General features: G+C 40.7%; 1 protein-coding gene across 2 annotated transcripts in view; it reads right to left on the reverse strand.

Annotated features, from left to right (window-relative positions):
• Positions 1-17,781, reverse strand: part of CMSS1 (cms1 ribosomal small subunit homolog) — a 242,779-nt gene that overhangs the window by 6,505 nt on the left and 218,493 nt on the right. For both annotated transcript variants that reach the window (XM_062595855.1, XM_062595866.1), the window contains exons 2-7: positions 13,640-13,740; positions 8,830-8,901; positions 5,877-6,006; positions 3,412-3,471; positions 2,806-2,908; positions 209-269 (exon numbers count right to left, since the gene is read on the reverse strand). In XM_062595855.1, coding sequence (XP_062451839.1) covers positions 209-269; positions 2,806-2,908; positions 3,412-3,471; positions 5,877-6,006; positions 8,830-8,901; positions 13,640-13,740 — 527 coding nt within the window. The remainder of the gene's footprint in view (positions 1-208; positions 270-2,805; positions 2,909-3,411; positions 3,472-5,876; positions 6,007-8,829; positions 8,902-13,639; positions 13,741-17,781) is intronic.

Raw genomic sequence — 17,781 nt, forward strand, 5'->3', positions numbered from 1 at the left:
TATAACGTACATAAGCATCTGCACTGTGCATAGGATCGCACCAGAGTTACATGAGGGCTTGGAAATGGCGTTTAGCTGGATGCATGAAGCTGCAAAATGGGCTCCAAGAGGAACACTAAATGAAAGGCATTAATATCCCCCCTCAAAAGCATCATGACACTAGCTGGTGGTTTAATTGTTTTACAAAACCTCCTTATAGCTTTCTTACCTTTATGTGCTTTGCAAACAATTTCAGAACTCTGCAGTCTCCTTTAAATGCTGCCATTGACCTAGCAATAAAACAAAATTGGGGAAGAAAATATAGGCATCAGGGCTAGCATTAAGATCACATAGGAGGAAAGCAAAACTATCTGGCATTTCTCAACATGCTTTAGATACACAGCTCCCCAGTGACCCTTATTTGTACTTTGAAAACTATGTTCATTCTTGTTTGCTACTTGGAGAAATCAACAACTGGAAAAACATAACAGAAGATACAATTAAGGAGCAATATTGTTTAGATTAGTTGTCAGATAATATTTAATAGTCCTGGCCTGTACTTTCAGAATTTACTTAGTTCTAAATGGACAAATTGCTAAACTCGAATTCAAGAATATCTGTTACTGATGTGCAAGCATGACTGAACACGCTTACTTATACACAAGAAAAGAGCTGCGAACGTTCATTTTACAGAATCTTCATGCAGTGCTGCAACTGGGAACACCTAGGCTTCCACAGTCTTTATTACTGAAAGCAACTCCATGGTCCAAATCCCAGTTGACCCAAACTCATTTGCCTGAAAACCTGACTTGTTTTTTGACTCTACACTTTGGCACATAACCAAAAATTTTATGCTCCTTATTAACCAAGCAGGAGACAACACATTCTTTATTTACTGAATGTCATTTAGGACAAGCTTTTTCTGAATATTTTTTGCAGGAAGCCAAATTTTCAAATTTCTCTTTTGCAAAGCTAAATGTTTACATACAAATATCAAATATAGAATCACAGAATCATAGAATGGTAAGGTTGGAAGGGACCTCTGGAGATTATCTAGTCCAACCCTCAGCACAGCCCATACGGGGATTGAACCTTGGCATTAGCAGCACCATGCTCTAACCAACTGAGCTAAACCTGCCCCCAATATACATGTAAACTACTTGAATTTCAGATGGTATTATCTGCATGCAGGTTCTAAGCACTACAGGCACTTTTTCATCAATGACCTGGATGAGGGGATGGAGTGCCTCCTCAGTAAGTTTGCTGAGGATACCAAGCTGGGAGGTGTGGCTGATACACCTGAGGGCCCCGCTGCCATTCAGAGACACCTAGACAGGCTGGAGAGCTGGGCAGAGAGGACCCTCATGAGGTTCAACAAGGGCAAGTGCAGGGTCCTGCACCTAGGCAGAAATAACCCCAGGCACCAGTACAGGCTGGGGGCTGACCTTCTGGAGAGCAGCTCTGCAGAGAAAGACCTGGGAGTGCTGGTGCATGACAGGTTGACCATGAGCCAGCAATGTGCCCTTGTGGCCAAGAAGGCCAATGGTCTCCTGGGGTGCATTCGGAAGAGTGTTGCAAGCAGGTCGAGGGAGGTGATCCTGCCCCTCTGCTCAGCCCTGGTGAGGCCTCATCTCAAGTACTGCGTCCAGTTGTGGGCTCCCCAGGACAAGAGAGACATGAATCTACTGGAGAGAGTCCACCATAGGGCTACAAAGATGATCAGAGGGCTGGAGCATCTGCCCTACAAGGAACGGCTGCGAGAGCTGGGCCTCTTCAGCCTGGGGAAGAGAAGACTTAGGGGTATCTTATCAATGTGTACAAGTACCTGAAGGGAGGGTGTCAAGGGGACGGGGACAAACTCTTTTCAGTTGTCCCATGTGACAGGACAAGAGGCAATGGGCAAAAATCGAAGCACAGGAAGTTCCGCCTGACCACGAGGGGAATTTCTTCCCTGTGAGAGTGACGGAGCACTGGGAATACGTTGCCCAGAGAGGTTGTGGAGTCTCCTCTGGAGATCTTCAAGGCTCGCCTGAATGCAACCCTGTCTAACATGCTCCAGGTGACCCTGCTGAGCAGGGAGGTTGGACTAGATGATCTCCAGAGGTCCCTTCCAACCTTACTGATTCTATGATTCTATCTGTCATTTCTACACTTTCGTCTGTGGCATAGAGTTAAACTTCCCAACTTGTGATCTCATTTCATACTAACAGATAATCACAGGGAACAGGGTCACGGCACCAAAGACAACCATGAAATCTGTGAGATATACACTAATTTAACAAAGTCATTGAGATTTTCTGGAATGAGCTGAAGAAAGTGAGGGGAAGAAAAGGTAAAAGGAGGACAGGGCACACAGAAAGTCATCATGAGCCAGCTGAGAACACTGACACAGATCTCGAGGCATTCAGGCCAGAAACTCGCCTCGCCACTGGAGGTCCTGGAACGCCACATCCTCTTTACCACTGGTGCCAGCAACATCATGACCCTACAGTCAAAACTCGCAGTGGTGGGTTGTGATGTTTTATGGGCTTATTGTGTTCCCAAGTATAACATGTTGCATGTTTCTCCTAAATTGGCTACACTTTATTTTTGTTTTTTAACAAAAATAGCACTTCCATGCAACTGAACTACTATGTGTTACTTTAGTCTGAAACCAAACACTCCACATCCACAGTTTAAAGAAGCAAGGGACATTGCCTCAGTTAGAGTCAGTAACTTTGTTGGCTAGCAGAGGACAGTGTCCCAGTTTTGCCTTTATATCTGTGGTTCCAAGACAAAACCTCTGACTGACTGCCAACCTCAACATAACATTTGCTATCAACATACTTGATGAGTTCCAAGGAACGAAGCGCAGAACTGCAGATAACCAGCATCACCACTGACTTTGTCTCCTTGTGGTTTTTACGAAGTTTTGCCCATTTAGGACATACTGCAACGAAAAAGCCCATATAACACATAGAGAAAGTACTACTTGTGTATACACCATGATTTTAAATTACAAGAATACATGATGAATGGCAGCCATCAGAGAAAAACATTTGAAAAGAAATGTTTACCAGACCAGAACTTCCACACAAATATGTAAGAGAACAAAAATCCTCTTTATGAATTCCATTAGACATTCTCAGGATTGTTACTGTAAGATAATATATCTACCTACTTATGAAGCAACTATAAATTACTTAGAAAGAATCTCAAGCAATTAAAAGAAACCCCAAAGCATTCTGATGCGATGAGAAGTTAATAGATTAAAAAAGAACCAGGAACACAAAATCTGTCATGCAACAAACAAACTAACCAATCAACCCCTGAAGATTTATTAATGTGTCATAGTTAAAGACATTTGGAGATGCAGATAAAAAGCTGCAATAGTATTACATTAACAATGTCTTTCATACAACTGTTCTCCTCCTGACCAACATTTTAACTCACTTTCCTTCAGGTATGAAGAAAAACTGTGGGTGAGATCATTGGGTGGCAAAAAGCAGGAATCTGAAAATAGAAAGGAGAAAATATTTTTGTTGATGTATTTGTAACATCAAAAGACATGTATGTTTGCAGCATAGCCACTGGTTAAGCCAATTAAATCATACCTGTATTAAAATCTATCTTTTATAAATTAGCAGTTGTGAAAACCAGGTTCATGTTCCTCTCTAGAGGACAACTGGTAAGTCAATTAAGACAGCATCTCTTAACCCAACTGCAATTCTTTTCTTTTCTTCCACTGTGTAATCCTGCACACAGCTCTGCACAAGTGTGATCAAAAACTTTAAAGCAAGTTTTTACATATCTTTGCCATAATCAATGAAAGGCCAAAAGCTGTACAGTCAACTTGCCAGACCATTTCTCCAGTCTAAGATGGAAGACATCCGTAGGTCCCTTGAACAATTTGTGCTCTGTAAGCAGAACATACCAACAAGCAAGATACTGGCCACTCTCCTGTCAATGAGTTTGTTTTTCTTCCCGGCCTTTCACATTGCTAACTACTATAGTTTAACTTACTACACCAGTCCAAAGAGTAACATGTACATTGCTTTTTAATACCTTCCTCTTACTTCATTTCCCACTGACTCCCTATCTTTTACCAGTTCACTATCTTAACTAATGAGTCTTAAAAAAACTATGGCAGAGACATACGATTTAGCTTTAGGCTCCCTATATAGCCAACAAAGAAAGACAAGGTCCTAACTTAGGTACTTTGGAGGGTCCTTCCTTTCTCCAGAGTGTATGTAGAAAGTCTAGGTTCTTACTGTGGTAATTAAAATTAGATAGCCTGAAAACATGCTATAGTTTTAAGGGTCCTTCACCTGCTGGAACAATATATTCTCTTGGAGCATTAACAACTCTTTCTCCAGGCATCAATATATTTGTTGTCTTTCTGCATGAAGCACTGCCCCTCAGGACATGTCTTTGGAATGGGATGTTTGCTGATACATATACTAACAACATAGATTAAATATTTTCTATTTTACAATAATCAGTTATTTAAGAATACACTTCTGAGATAACATGCAGTAACTAACTAAATTAAGGAGGTTTCCTTACACGTTAATCATGTTCATGTGGAGATGATATGCAGTGTTAATATACGATTTCCTGTAGAACAGACAGTGTGACAATTCTATTTTATAGCTAGAGTCTGACAGAAGTCCTCGTTACTTTGCTCAGTGCTTTGACGCGAGTAGCTTGACAGCTGTAGGAGTCAGTACACTTCCTGGCTCTCTAAGCTTCCAAGTCTCAGCACAAAAAGAAAGGAAAAAATCTCCATCCAACCCAAGAGCCAATCCATATGGAAACGGATCACTTCACTAGCCTGATGGCCTCTTTTTTATTAGGAAAGAAACCAAAGCAATGCATTCTTTGCACATAACCCTCAAGATTTAGAAATATTTCAACAAAAGCAGTCCAAAGCCATCCATACAGGGCTCTTCCGTTTTTTCTTGATTCAAGAAGAAAGCTGAACTGGGCCTAAAGAAATAAAGAAGGGTCAGCCTAGAATCACGAATGTCTGAAGGAGGCTGTAAGAAAGAGCGTATTTATCTAGAAAGACAAGCTTAAACATTGAAAAAGAGAAAGTACTGCCAGGCTAAAAGGCTGCTAGCTTGGGCATGGGTCACTAAGAGTTCAAGAAGTATGAAAGGAATATGCAGACTTGTTACCAGGCAGTTTGGTCTTCACACAGACAGTGCCTAGAAAATGAATTCCCTTTTTTCCATAGAGTAAGAGGCAAAGCAGTTCAATGTTGCCTTCATCTCTAATGCAACCTGAAAGAGAGAAGCTAACCCCAACTCTGCCCTGCTTTGCATTTCTGTCACTGGCTTTTAATTGGAGACGGACTACAGGAAACCCAGAGGGTCCAAGTCATGGTTAAAAATTGTTCACTATATGCTTGGACCAAAGCCACTGTCTCATTTCATGCCACTAACTGAAAAAACATTGCATTCAACATCACCTAACCAAGTCAGAATGATGTCTCGAGATATCTCTGTCTATACCTGTCAGCCCTTCTATTACACGTCTGGGTAGATTTAGGTAATCCCAGAAATAAGATAATTTTTTGTAGTCTTTCTCAGCATCTTGGAAACTACTACTTAGGAATCCTATCATTTCTACAAGAAAAGTGAACTCCTGTAACTAATATTTTACAATTAAAGCACACATTTAAATAACGTTTCTTTTTGTTTCCAAAACTACAAAAAAACTACGTATTTGTCCCAATGAAACTAACATCTCAACTTAAACAGCAAGGCAATATAGAGTATAAGACAGTATTTCCTAAAAGAAGTTCAACTCAGGAGACCCATCCTAAAAAAATCTCCTTTCTTCTACAGCAGAAGAACTCATTGGTATCATGAAAAAAAGAGCATTCTTTATCTATTTAATATAGAATAAGTTACCTGACAGTTTTAATTCCTCCAGTTCAATCACTGAACGTTTTGCAGCAAAATGTTGACTGAGCAGGTTCTGTAGATCTTCAGGGACACCAGGTTTTGGAGAGGATTTTTCCAGAATATCAGAAATCTTCTTCTAAAAGTAAATAAAGGGGATAAGCAAGGTATTTCTATCATTTTTGCTGTTTGACTAGTTCAAATCGCTATAAATATATGTTCCTCTATAACTCGATACAGAAAGAGCTCAATTAGAAAAAGAGCTTAGAATGGGACAGGATTCTCATTGTCTTTAGCGGCAGTGTAGACTTCACAAGTGAGTCCAGAGTCCTTGATAAAATGGCCTGTGAACTTGAAGACAAAAAATCTTGCACACTCACCTGAAATGTTGCCAAATCAAAAACATAACTGAAAGCTGTTTTTGTGGCATATGCTGTTGTTACACTTAAGTATTTGAAAATTCAGGTTTTCTCAACATTCATTTTAATTTATCATTCTTAAAGCATTAGTAATAGGAATCAAAACATTATAGGTAAATTGGTCGTATTTTGATTAGAAGAAAGTTACCCACTTTGGAAGGAAAGATGGCAAGCCAGATTCACAGAATAATTTTTTTTTTTTTTGCATAATTAAACGAATCATGGGGGTTGAACAGCTCAGGATTCCTTTCATCTTAACGATCATTTAAAAATATAAGATCATTTCAGAATATGGGAGATTTTCAAGGAGAGAGACAGTCTGGAGGGAATGGCATCAATGCAAAGCCCTTCTTGTTCTCACCGAGAAATGATTCATTTGTGAAAAGCCAGCTGAAGATTTCTCAGCAGCATAAGCTAAACTGAATTTGCTGTCATGAGGACATGTATGCTGCCACGAGGATAGCATAATCCCAGAAGCAAAAGGTAGCTGGAGAATGTGGTTAGGACAGAGCACCAGGGTAAGAGTTTTTGAAGGGAAAGTGAGAAGACAGTGTTGAAGACAGTTACAGTAGTTGTTGTATGTAAGGGATAGATCTTATATCCATCCCTCTTTCTTCCATCCCAGTACTTCCTTCCTCCTTCCCTTCTATCCAGATTCCCCACCCTTCTTCCTACTGCCCAATACACCACAAATATTCCCTTGATGGAAACATGACGAGCAAAAGCCTGTACACAAAAAAGACACATGGGTACTGCTAAAAGCACTCTACCCCACTGCAATGGCAAAGTAGGCAGCCTGCCTTTCTCAACCCTCTGCCACTTCAAGCCATTGCCTATTTCACTTCTGCTTAAAGCCACCTGTGTGTTTGCAAGATCTCAACCAAATCTTTGATAGTGGTCACAAGGTGATCAAGGGCTTGTGCTTTCTTTCCAGTCAACCTCTGGCCTCATCTAAAGCCCTCTGAAGTCACTGGAAGACTGGTGCACTGGCACCTCAGTCTGTTATCAGATGTTAACAGTACCTAAATCTGTAGCATTCCCTCTCAAGTTTCACCTTCATTTGACACTGGGACATTTTGCTGCCATGCAACAATTGCAAGCTCCGTCACTCTCTAGTAATACTTTTTCCTTAGACTGTTTAAAAACAGGCCTTCCCAAAAGATGGCCACAGGCCATCGGCAACACACATAGCCTTTGTATGAGGCCCACAACAGAACTTCTTCAATGTTAGTCCTACTCAATATATATATAAGGTACTGCACTAGGGAGAACTGCTCTTGTCCAGCCCCAGCATTACACCTTGCCTCTTCAATGACCCATGTTTGGAAACCTCTGATTTAGCAGATAACACAGAACTATCAAGTTCATTTTTTACTTGGTAACTCAGCGTAACCTGCCATTCCATAGGACCATTACGTCATTCACTGGGCCACTTGATTCCTTCAGGAAAATTATGGTCCTCTTGAGGAGAGAAGCCTGATACTAGCGAGAAATTCTGTGAGAGTTAAGAGCAAGGACACCTGAGCAAACTCTCTTCTTTCAAGGAGAGCTGTGTGGAAATGTTCCTCATGCAGGAAGTTTTATTATTTTTTTTCCAATTCATTCCAGATGCTTAAAAGCAAAAAATTTTTTTTCCTTTATTTTCTTTTTCTTCTTTTTGGAGAAATCGGTTTGTTTGGGAGCTATAGATTAGCCTGATAAATATTTCCTGATGGATTTTTTTGACAGGCTGTATATGTCACGTATCCCTACTGAAACTAAAGGTGTACCTAAGCGCCTGTTGTTTGCCTGAGAATTGGGTATTTTTGTTAGGTCTGGTTCACCAGTTTCTATCGCAGGATGCTTTTTCTCTGGCTGCAATGGAAGCAGTACTGAGGTCATTTCTGTCAGAGCTGCATTTAAAACTAAATCCCACTCTTCCCTCATCTAATTCTCTGGACAATTCAAAGGCCTGACATAACATAAAAAAAGCCACCTCTCTGCCTTGTGAGGAAGCCAAGTATTTTCAGTCTGTCCTGAAAGACAATAAATTTGGTTGGTGCCATACAATCTCCATCTAAGACTGCAGCATGTGTTTGTTGTTGAGGATGAGGATGAAGCATGGCCAGAGGGACAATACTGAGCATTTATTTATATACCTATGCTATAATGAGAGGAGGGAACAAGGACAGTTCTTGGTTCAGGAGATGTAACAGCAGTTGGAGCCACACAGCTGAAATAGGGTAGATTCTGCAGCAACTGAAAATCCATCTTTCTCTGATATAGTTATATTTTCCCAGTGGGCAACATTTGCAAGCTGGGTGTAGACATACACAACCCTTGACTAGGTTGTAGACAGGTGCTACAGCTCAGTTCACATGGGGAGTGAATAGTCAGAGTGAAGTCAAAAAAGTGGGAATTTATATTCTTCTCTAAAACAGGCAGCAATACCTTTGACCATACTACTCCACATTGTCACAGCGTTGTGACTCTTATAATAGAATAGTGACTCTCATAATAGAATATACAGCTGGTGCCCCAAATACATTCTACGACATTCATACCTTCTTTCTCTTCTTTGCTTTTACACTGCTCTCCTGTTTTTCTTCAGGCTGAGTTAGAAAACACTCTGTAGGCTGCAATGCACAGAAAAAGAAAAAAGAAAGACTCAATGTTACATATATGATCATCTGAAAAAAATAGCAAAGGAGGTAAGAGAGGGATATGGAAATTGCCATACTGGGTTTAGGAAAAACAAACAAAACCAAGCTTCCCCATTTGCAGAGGGAATCAAGTAATCCAGAGTAATTTCAGAATAAAGATCTCTGTTGTTGTAACTATAAGCAAAATAAAAGAAGGGAAAGCAGAGACAAACAGGTTTGCAGTCATACTTCCATAAAATGGTCAAAAGCAAGTTTGGATAAATTAAAAAAATGAGAGAAAAACATCAACAGAACTTTCAAAAATTATATGCATTTAATCCCTGCTATTGTGTATGATCGCTTTTCTAAATTCTGCCAATAGGACTCTAAAATAGGACTCTAAAATGTGAACATCCAGGTGGTAAAAGATATCATGGAACTAGGAAAAAATAATTGGAAATAATCATGCTCTGACACCATGCTTTGATGTTTGTAATGTAAAATTTAGGAAAAGATGTGTCAAATTTGTTCTGCCCCATTCTTGCCTTGTCTGCTCATAGCAGGCAGGGTCAAATACACATAAGAAAAATACATGGTGCATTGCAGAATAATATTTATCCAACACGTATGTCACTGTTATTAACTCTCTTTTGTTCATGAGTGAGCAGGCAGAATTGGTCTGTCAGCTAAAGTCCCTGTTCACAGAAGCCAGGGTGAGGATTCGTCTGAAAGCCCTCTAAAATTGTCCAAGGCAGAGGAAGTAAGGCACAGGTTTTCCTTGTTTTAAGCACAGCAATTCTCCTTCTTTAGCCTTAGGAACTGAAAATTACAAATGCAAAAATTAATCTACAAACATGGGCTTTAGCACTTAACAGGTGATTCAATGAAGAACAATGTGAAAATGGCCTGAGTTGCAAGTAAAAGCTCTTTGCCACAACCATGCATTTGGCTGGAAAAGTCTACTCTTGTGAGCAACTGTGGAGAAGGCTCATCATCTGGAACATTAAAAGCCCAGGAGCAGCCCGTCCTGCACTAGCCCCTGGGGAAGGCCTGGAGGGGAAACACCAGCAGTAAAGCGAGTCTGGCCGAGGCCTAGAAAAGTGCTCCTCTGTTCCCTTTTTAGGACCAAGCGTGCCAAAGAAAAGCCAATAGAGTATGCAAGCCTCCCTGAGCACTTCCTCCATTGCCTTCTTGACAAGAGACCACTTTTTGACAGCTTGCATCCTCTGGCCCTTGCCACCACATTTGTGCTTTTTCATGCCCATTCCTACAACTTTATTACTTTACTCAGAAGCATTTTGGGGCTTTCATTTTTCATGTTTTGGATACATTTCCCCTTTTCTCCCCCTAGCCCCTCCTCAACTTAGCTATAAAAAACAGGGTACCACCACACTCACCATAAATGAATGACCTTTGCTTGTCCCTGTTTTAAGTGTTGTGATGTGCTAGCAAAGGCAGTAATACTGTACAGAAGTGGTCCTGGAACTGGCTGAGGTTTGAAGTGAAACTTAGGAACCAGCAGAGAAGGTTTGGGTGGGGGCTGACTACAGTGCAAGCAGCACTCTACACCTAGGGCTGGAATTCATTTTGCAACCTGGGTCAAAACATACCCATAAGAAGCTGTGAGAAAATCCACACCTTGCCCCAACAAACACTCCCTGTGATTTTCTCAAGTATAAGCAGATATGATCACCACTGGAAATCAAGGGAGTGACTGCAAGTAGAAACTCACTTGACCATTAAGGTTGCTCCAGGGTTAACATAAGTTTTTTTGGTTTTCTTTTGTTTTTTTTTTTTTTTTTAAATCTCTATCCTGACTCTGATTCAAGTGCTTTTAAGAATACCATGCATTTCTTCATTCCTAACCCCACTGTTAACATTCCCAGACATTCAGACTGAAGCAGAGCTATCCTCTGCCTTCAACTCTTGCTCTACTCTTACGCATCCCAGCTGTCCACAGATATTCAAAGATCACTTGCCAGGTGTTTCATCATAATTTCCACATTCAGCAATTTCCAACTCATTTTAGGCAGAGAACAAGCCTTTGTACCAATTTAGTCAAGGGACACTACCAAGCCATCAAAACATCTGAAATGGATGACCTGAGTCTCTTTCTTCCCACAAAATGTAATGGTTCCTTAACCCAGGAAGCTTCACTGCTCTGCTTTTTAGCCTTTCAGAATACAGAAAAATGTCACTCAGTCACTTTGGGCCAATTTTTTCCCTTCACATACACTGTGAATTGTTTCATAGAAATGTGCAAAACACCATGTGCAATCCCAACCTGTATCAGTCCGAGAAACGAAAACCCACAGAAGTGAAAAACGTTCTCTAAGAGAAAAAAAATTTCCTCACTGATAACTCTTCATTCAAATGCTTAAAATATCACCAAATGTCATGGCTCCTTTTCTGAACACAGCATGAAGCCCTTTCTTTCAATGGCAACAGAAGTACACAGCAGGGTTGTAGGCAAAGCCTTGCTTCCTCAAACCGGCATAAGAACTCCTTTACTGCAGCACATACATACATATATGCATATATATACATGCACATACATAATGACACATATATAAGCATGGTTAGCCCAGAAATACAAGTCCACTGCATTTAGACATTAAAAATAAAGCCATAAAAGTAAGAGAAACCAAATAGTGGTGAATAGTTGCAAATCCACATGTCTTTTGGTGATTTGCAAACTTAAAATATTTAGGCATCTGATCTATATTGAACTTCTGACCCTTTCATAAGTCTTAGTTGCCTACCTACTCATTCAATAGTCTTTGCATGCCACCCTTAAGAAAAAGTCATTTGCATGTTTTTCTTATGCAGGATACAGAACAGACAACCTACTGGTTTTTGACATGGTTCCCTTGTGCTCTGTGTTCTTAGCTATTTTTATAAGGAAGTTCTTAAAATGCAGAAAACAGGAAATTTGTGCTGAGATCACTGATTTAGGAACTAAAATGTCATAAATTCCTTGTTTGTTAATCATAGACAGAACATAAAATATTTCCTGTATTATATTTCTAATACATTTTTTTTCTTTACATGTTGCCAAGTTACTGGAAATTCAAATGTAAAGTGAAAATATTCTCGTGTGTGTGTGTGTGTGTGAAAGTTTACATTCTAGGTCAGCCGTATACTTTGGTTTTGGGAGTTAGTGACAAAGTAAACACATCAATGCTCCATTCTGATTGGAGACAAATTATTCATTTTATTGTAAGCCTCAGGACAGTTTGCAGACTGGAAACATAAATGTTCATAATTCTATTTACTTGTCTCCTGACTGATTTTAACATGCCAAGTCTACTGCAGAATAGCTTCCAGATTGTGAATGAGGCAGGGATGAGCGAGTAAAATAGGTTATGCTAAATATACAAAAAAGCAAAATTACTACCTTTGTGTAAATGTATCTGATCTTTTTTTTCTATAAAAGACCACCAACAACACATCCATGACATTGAGCTTGTATTAGCCATAAAACTCTGTAAGACAATGACTTAACATCAGATTATCCATTCCAAAATATAAACTGATATTTCTTATTGTACAGAAAGAGCTGTGGCATGTGTTCTGGCCACAGGTGAGCAGTCCCAGTTCCCAATCAGCAGGATAATCTGTGTAGTTTTATCCTTTCCAACATTCTTGTAGAACAAGCAAAATATCTCCACTGGATACACCAGCTTATTTTGTTCCAAATGTATAAGTGAACCTAGTGCTGATAAAAAGTAGCTCTATAGGCAGCCCTGCTGAGCCGAAGTCCTCACTATCTGCCACCAGGTACAGTGCATGGAAAAGCAATATAACCTTCCATATTGCTCAGTTGTCTCCTTTCTAACGGAAATGTGGAAGTAGTTCGGATTTCTTGGCTCGCTTACCTCTTGGATGCCCGAGACAGACATCCAAAAGAATAGTTAATTAGTACTGCACATTTATTGTGCTGCTTGTACTTCTCTGTTACAAAAGAGAGTATTACTACAAATGTTTTTCACCTGGTCAACTGCCTACGCATCAAAGAGTGAAGGCTTTTATTTAGTACGGACCTGGGTCAAAATTTACACTGATCTCAAGGAGACGGAGCCTCCAATGTCGTTTTAGCTCCTTAACAGCCATTCAATCCATTCTCCTATATGATACCAGGAATACACAAGAAATTTACATCCAAACAAGAGACTTCTTAAAATCAGCTAAGCTTAAAATAATTCTTTTCTACTAAATTTAGGGGGAGGCTGTCTGTCAAAGACATCACTGCTTTTTCCTGGGTATACTCCATGTAGTTCTGAGCATTATAGCTCCTACTGGTCCTAGAGGAAGCTTTTAGCAGTGCAAGGCTATGGAAACATCCATCCACGTGGACCTAAATTCTTCCTCAGCTGGACATTTCAATGGAGTCATATTTGGGTGGAGACATTGCAAAACATTTGAAGTACAGCTTCCAAGATCTCACATGTACAAGGAGAGGAAGTCAGGCAGCACCACTCAGGCTTTTATCACTAGAATAAAGGAGGCAGGCTCAGCAATCTCAGTTTAAACAAAATAAGAGTGAAGCTATTACTGAAATGCACTGGAACTCAATGACTTCCAAATAAGTCAAAATCACTTTATAAAAGGATCTTACTACGCAAAAAGATCAGACAAAAGGTAAAGAAAATGCCCCCTTACTAAAAAAGAAGGGACTACATTTCACTATGCATTATCATCTCTGTGTTCTACAATTACTAAATTTACAAACCTGTTTTCTTTTCTTTGTTACAGCAGGTTTGGAATCTGAATCCTGATGCCTTGCTCTCCTCTCATCACTTGTCTTCTCACTAGCTTCATCATCTGACGGATCTGATGAGAAAAAAAGGAGTTTTGTTACTGTTTTTTAAATCCATCTTCTACCTTCACATTCAGAAATAGGGATAATATCTTCAATTGAAGGTTTGTCACAATAATACAATCCTAAGATTGGCAATAAGCACAGCTGTACCATAAATTAGTATCACTTTACTAGTATTTGACATTTACCTAAAAAGAGGTCCAATTTTCCCCTCTTCTTCACAGCATTTCATAGAATCATAGAATCAGTAAGGTTGGAAGGGACCTCTGGAGATCATCTAGTCCAACCTCCCTGCTCAGCAGGGCCACCTAGCGCATGGTAGACAGGGTTGCGTCCAGGCAGGCCTTGAAGATCTCCAGAGGAGACTCCACAACCTCTCTGGGCAACCTGTGCCAGTGCTCCGTCACTCTCACAGGGAAGAAATTCCCCCTCACGCTCAGGCAGAACTTCCTGTGATTCAGTTTCTGCTCATTGCCTCTTGTCCTGTCACATGGGACAACTGAAAAGAGTTTGTCCTTGTCCCCTTGACACCCTCCCTTGTACTTGTACACATTGATAAGATACCCCTAAGTCTTCTCTTCCCCAGGCTGAAGAGGCCCAGCTCTCGCAGCCGTTCCTTGTAGGGCAGATGCTCCAGCCCTCTGATCATCTTTGTAGCCCTATGCTGGACTCTCTCCAGTACCTCCATGTCTCTCTTGTACTGGGAAGCCCAGAACTGGACACAGTACTTGAGATGAGGCCTCACCAGGGCTGAGGAGAGGGGCAGGATCACCTCCCTCGACCTGCTGGCAACACTCTTCCGAATGCACCCCAGGAGACCATTGGCCTTCTTGGCCACAAGGGCACATTGCTGGCTCATGGAGGCAACAGATTTCCTTAGCTTTCTGGAATCCTGCAAAGCTGGTACCATCTGCAGAATCACAGGTAGAAATATCTAATATTTCCAGAAATCTCAGTTGAATTGAGCTAGGCAGTGAACAACAAAAAAGGATTTTTCTGATAAATTACAATGTCTCAAGATCCATGACATCTCTGCTTTATTTCAGGATGAGTAAAACAACCCAGGTTCCACAACACTACACTGACCAAACACAATTGCAGACCTATCTCAGCAAATCATCAGACCAAAAAAACCAAGCAACAGCACTGCTGCTAGAAACTTAAAAAAAGCAATGGCTCTGTGAACCAAAGATTCACTTAGAAAACAGCTTTTCTGCTAATCTTGCTGACATTTCTCTTGGAATGAGTCACCTCCTCCTACAAAGACAAATCTTGCAGATGAAGGAGGAAAGAAAAAAAACCCAATACACATTCACACACATGCATGAAAAACTCCCAGTCTCCAGCTAAAAGTCCTAAAAGCCTTACTAATTATCTCTAAGAGTAAAAATCCTAATGGTAAAATGTCCAACTGCATAAAAATAAATACAGACTTTTTCCATGAGCCCATTTTTTAGTTGTAAGACTCTTACTGGTAATAATTAGGCAAAGGTACTATTCCTCCATTTCAAGCAGAATGTCCACAACATTAAAAGATGCTAATGTTTTCAAAGAAAACTCTTTAGATTAAGATGCTGTCCACTTATCTGCCTCATCTCTTTCATTAACAGGGAGAGTTGGAGGAAAAAAAATATCCACAGGCCCCCTCAGACTGCTATATTAGCCTCTCACTTTAAAAGACTTTGCATTCAAATAGAGAACTCTCTGCTGGAGACTGAATTAACTGGCTAATAGGATGGTGAGAACTGAAAAATTCAATTTTTGCTCCTGGAACACTCTGAGATATGCCTCCCCTTCCTCCAACCAGCTGTTCAGTCTTCGTGGAAGTCTCCTGTACTCTGCAGTTTAAAGATGAAACTACTTATTTTGAATAGCAACAGTACAATTCCTTAAGCAACACCCAAAGTATGGAAGCAAAGTATGCACCTGCTGAAAAACAAAAGGTAAAGTGGAGAGTAAAGGGTAAGAAGGGGAAAAAATGAATCTTTATTCCTCCATAGCTACAACACTGCACATTGCATGGCAATAAGGCAGTGGCTTGGAAAATCCTAATGCAACAAAATGGCTAACAGCTTGTTTTAAGTATTTATGCCCGGAAAGTACTATCTTTTAACTTCCATTCCTGTTCACACTTTGAAGAGCCTGTGTAACAGTAAGCATCCTTAAACTGGGTTGAGACAGCTCTGAAAGAGTTTTAAAAGCCTGGGAACTTGAGAACTAGCAATTGAAGAAAATCAGTGAATATTTTAGCAGATTGTATATCGTCTGTCATGAAATCTTATTGGTATAGATCAGATTTCTGGCAAACTGCAACAGCCTTAAAAGCAGAGCAGGGACTGAAATGAGAACTTGCTTTCTGTCCAATACAACTAACCAATCCTAAACGAAGGGGTTACCTAAATATGTTCATGAACTCTGTTCAGACCAAAACGCAGGCCAGGAAAGAATTATAAGCACTTGTTTGCTGCTCGCTGCAGGATCACGATGTATTCTGACATCCTGAAGAAGAATTCCACCCTGCAAAGCCCCTGCATCCTCCCATGCGTAAAGCAGTATCCCCCACGGAAGTGGGGGCACCAAGCAGATACGAAAGAGATGAGGCAGGTAAGTGGACAGTGCATTTCTACTTGAAATGTGTACACCCACAGTTGCTCAGGGTACTTCATTTGTGTAATCCATCCTGAGCCTGCTTGGATGCAGTGCATTCAGGGCTTTGGGGCTGTACTGCTGGTACGAGTAAAAGCTGGTAACTGCTCCAGCATCTCTGGAGTCAGGACAGAAGATATAGGAGGTGCATCCGCACATCAGCTGGGAAGTAACCACGTGGGATTGGGCTCTTGAGTGGTCACAGACTGTCAGTCACTGATTTGCTGCCATGCTAAACTTGCAAAGAGCAGACAGCAAATAGGGGAGCTTAGCTATATGTTTAAGCATGCCTTGGCGACTTGATATTATTACTGAACCATGGGCTTGCTTCCCCCAATATGACTCTTTCTCCAGCAAATTTCTTACATTGCATTTTGGTGGAACAACTTCTGGGTTTGACAGATCGTTAGGTACCTTGGTACATCACCCTCCTGTATCTTCTGTCCTGACTCCAGAGATGCTGGAGCAGTTACCAGCTTTTACTCGTACCAGCAGTACAGCCCAAAGCCCTGGATGCACTGCATCCAAGCAGGCTCAGGATGGATTACACAAATGAAGTACCCAACAGTTCAGAACCAGTGCCCTCTTCGTTCCTCGTGCTCAGGTTCTCCTTAGCTCTAAGTATCCATAACTGAATAAATCTGTATCTCATCCAGCTGAAATACTGAGTCAGCTCCTTCTCAATGTATTTACCTTGCACTGTAAATAAACAAAAGTAGAAAGATTCAGGGAAAATTGAGTGCGATCTTTAAGCATTCCTTTTTAAATCCCAATTGGCATGCTTTGAAAGGCAAAGAGGAGGAGCCTTTAAGTTTTAAATAACCTCTTCTCTTGTAACTAAAAGATACGCTGCTAGTAATAGCAATCTAAAACTGGACAAATGGTTTCCATGATATAACCTGGCAAACAATGTACCACCTGCTCACTGCCCATCTGAACTTTGGACTGCACGTCGTGATGCAACGTCCTTCTCTTTCAGCTAGAAATGAAAGAAGAGGGCAAGAAGAGTCTGGCCCCAGATTCAATAAACACCTCTGAAAACACTTCTAATCTGAGCATCTTCCTGCAGTATCCAAGCAGCTTTCTTTCATACACTGGTAGGACTTCTCATCTGCTCTAGAGAAACAGTCAGTCATACCCCAGTGAGACAGCAGATAGCTTCAAGCAGTGATTATTTGTGACACTACCTCAACTCCAGGGATGACAAGAGCATTTTGCTGGGTGTGTCCAAGTATCCGAGGCCAGGCTCTGCCACGCTCGCTCACACTGAGCAGTGTATCTCACTCCGCAAACAAGTAGTTGGAAGTTAGTGGGGTAATTCATATAGTAAAATATAATTAGATGTGAATAAATGCAGAAGCATCCAGCTCACAGATTCCAGACGTGTTTACATTGGGGTAATGCTG

The sequence above is a fragment of the Rhea pennata genome, chromosome 1, assembly GCF_028389875.1.
Source record: "Rhea pennata isolate bPtePen1 chromosome 1, bPtePen1.pri, whole genome shotgun sequence".
NCBI classification, from domain to species: Eukaryota; Metazoa; Chordata; class Aves; order Rheiformes; family Rheidae; genus Rhea; species Rhea pennata.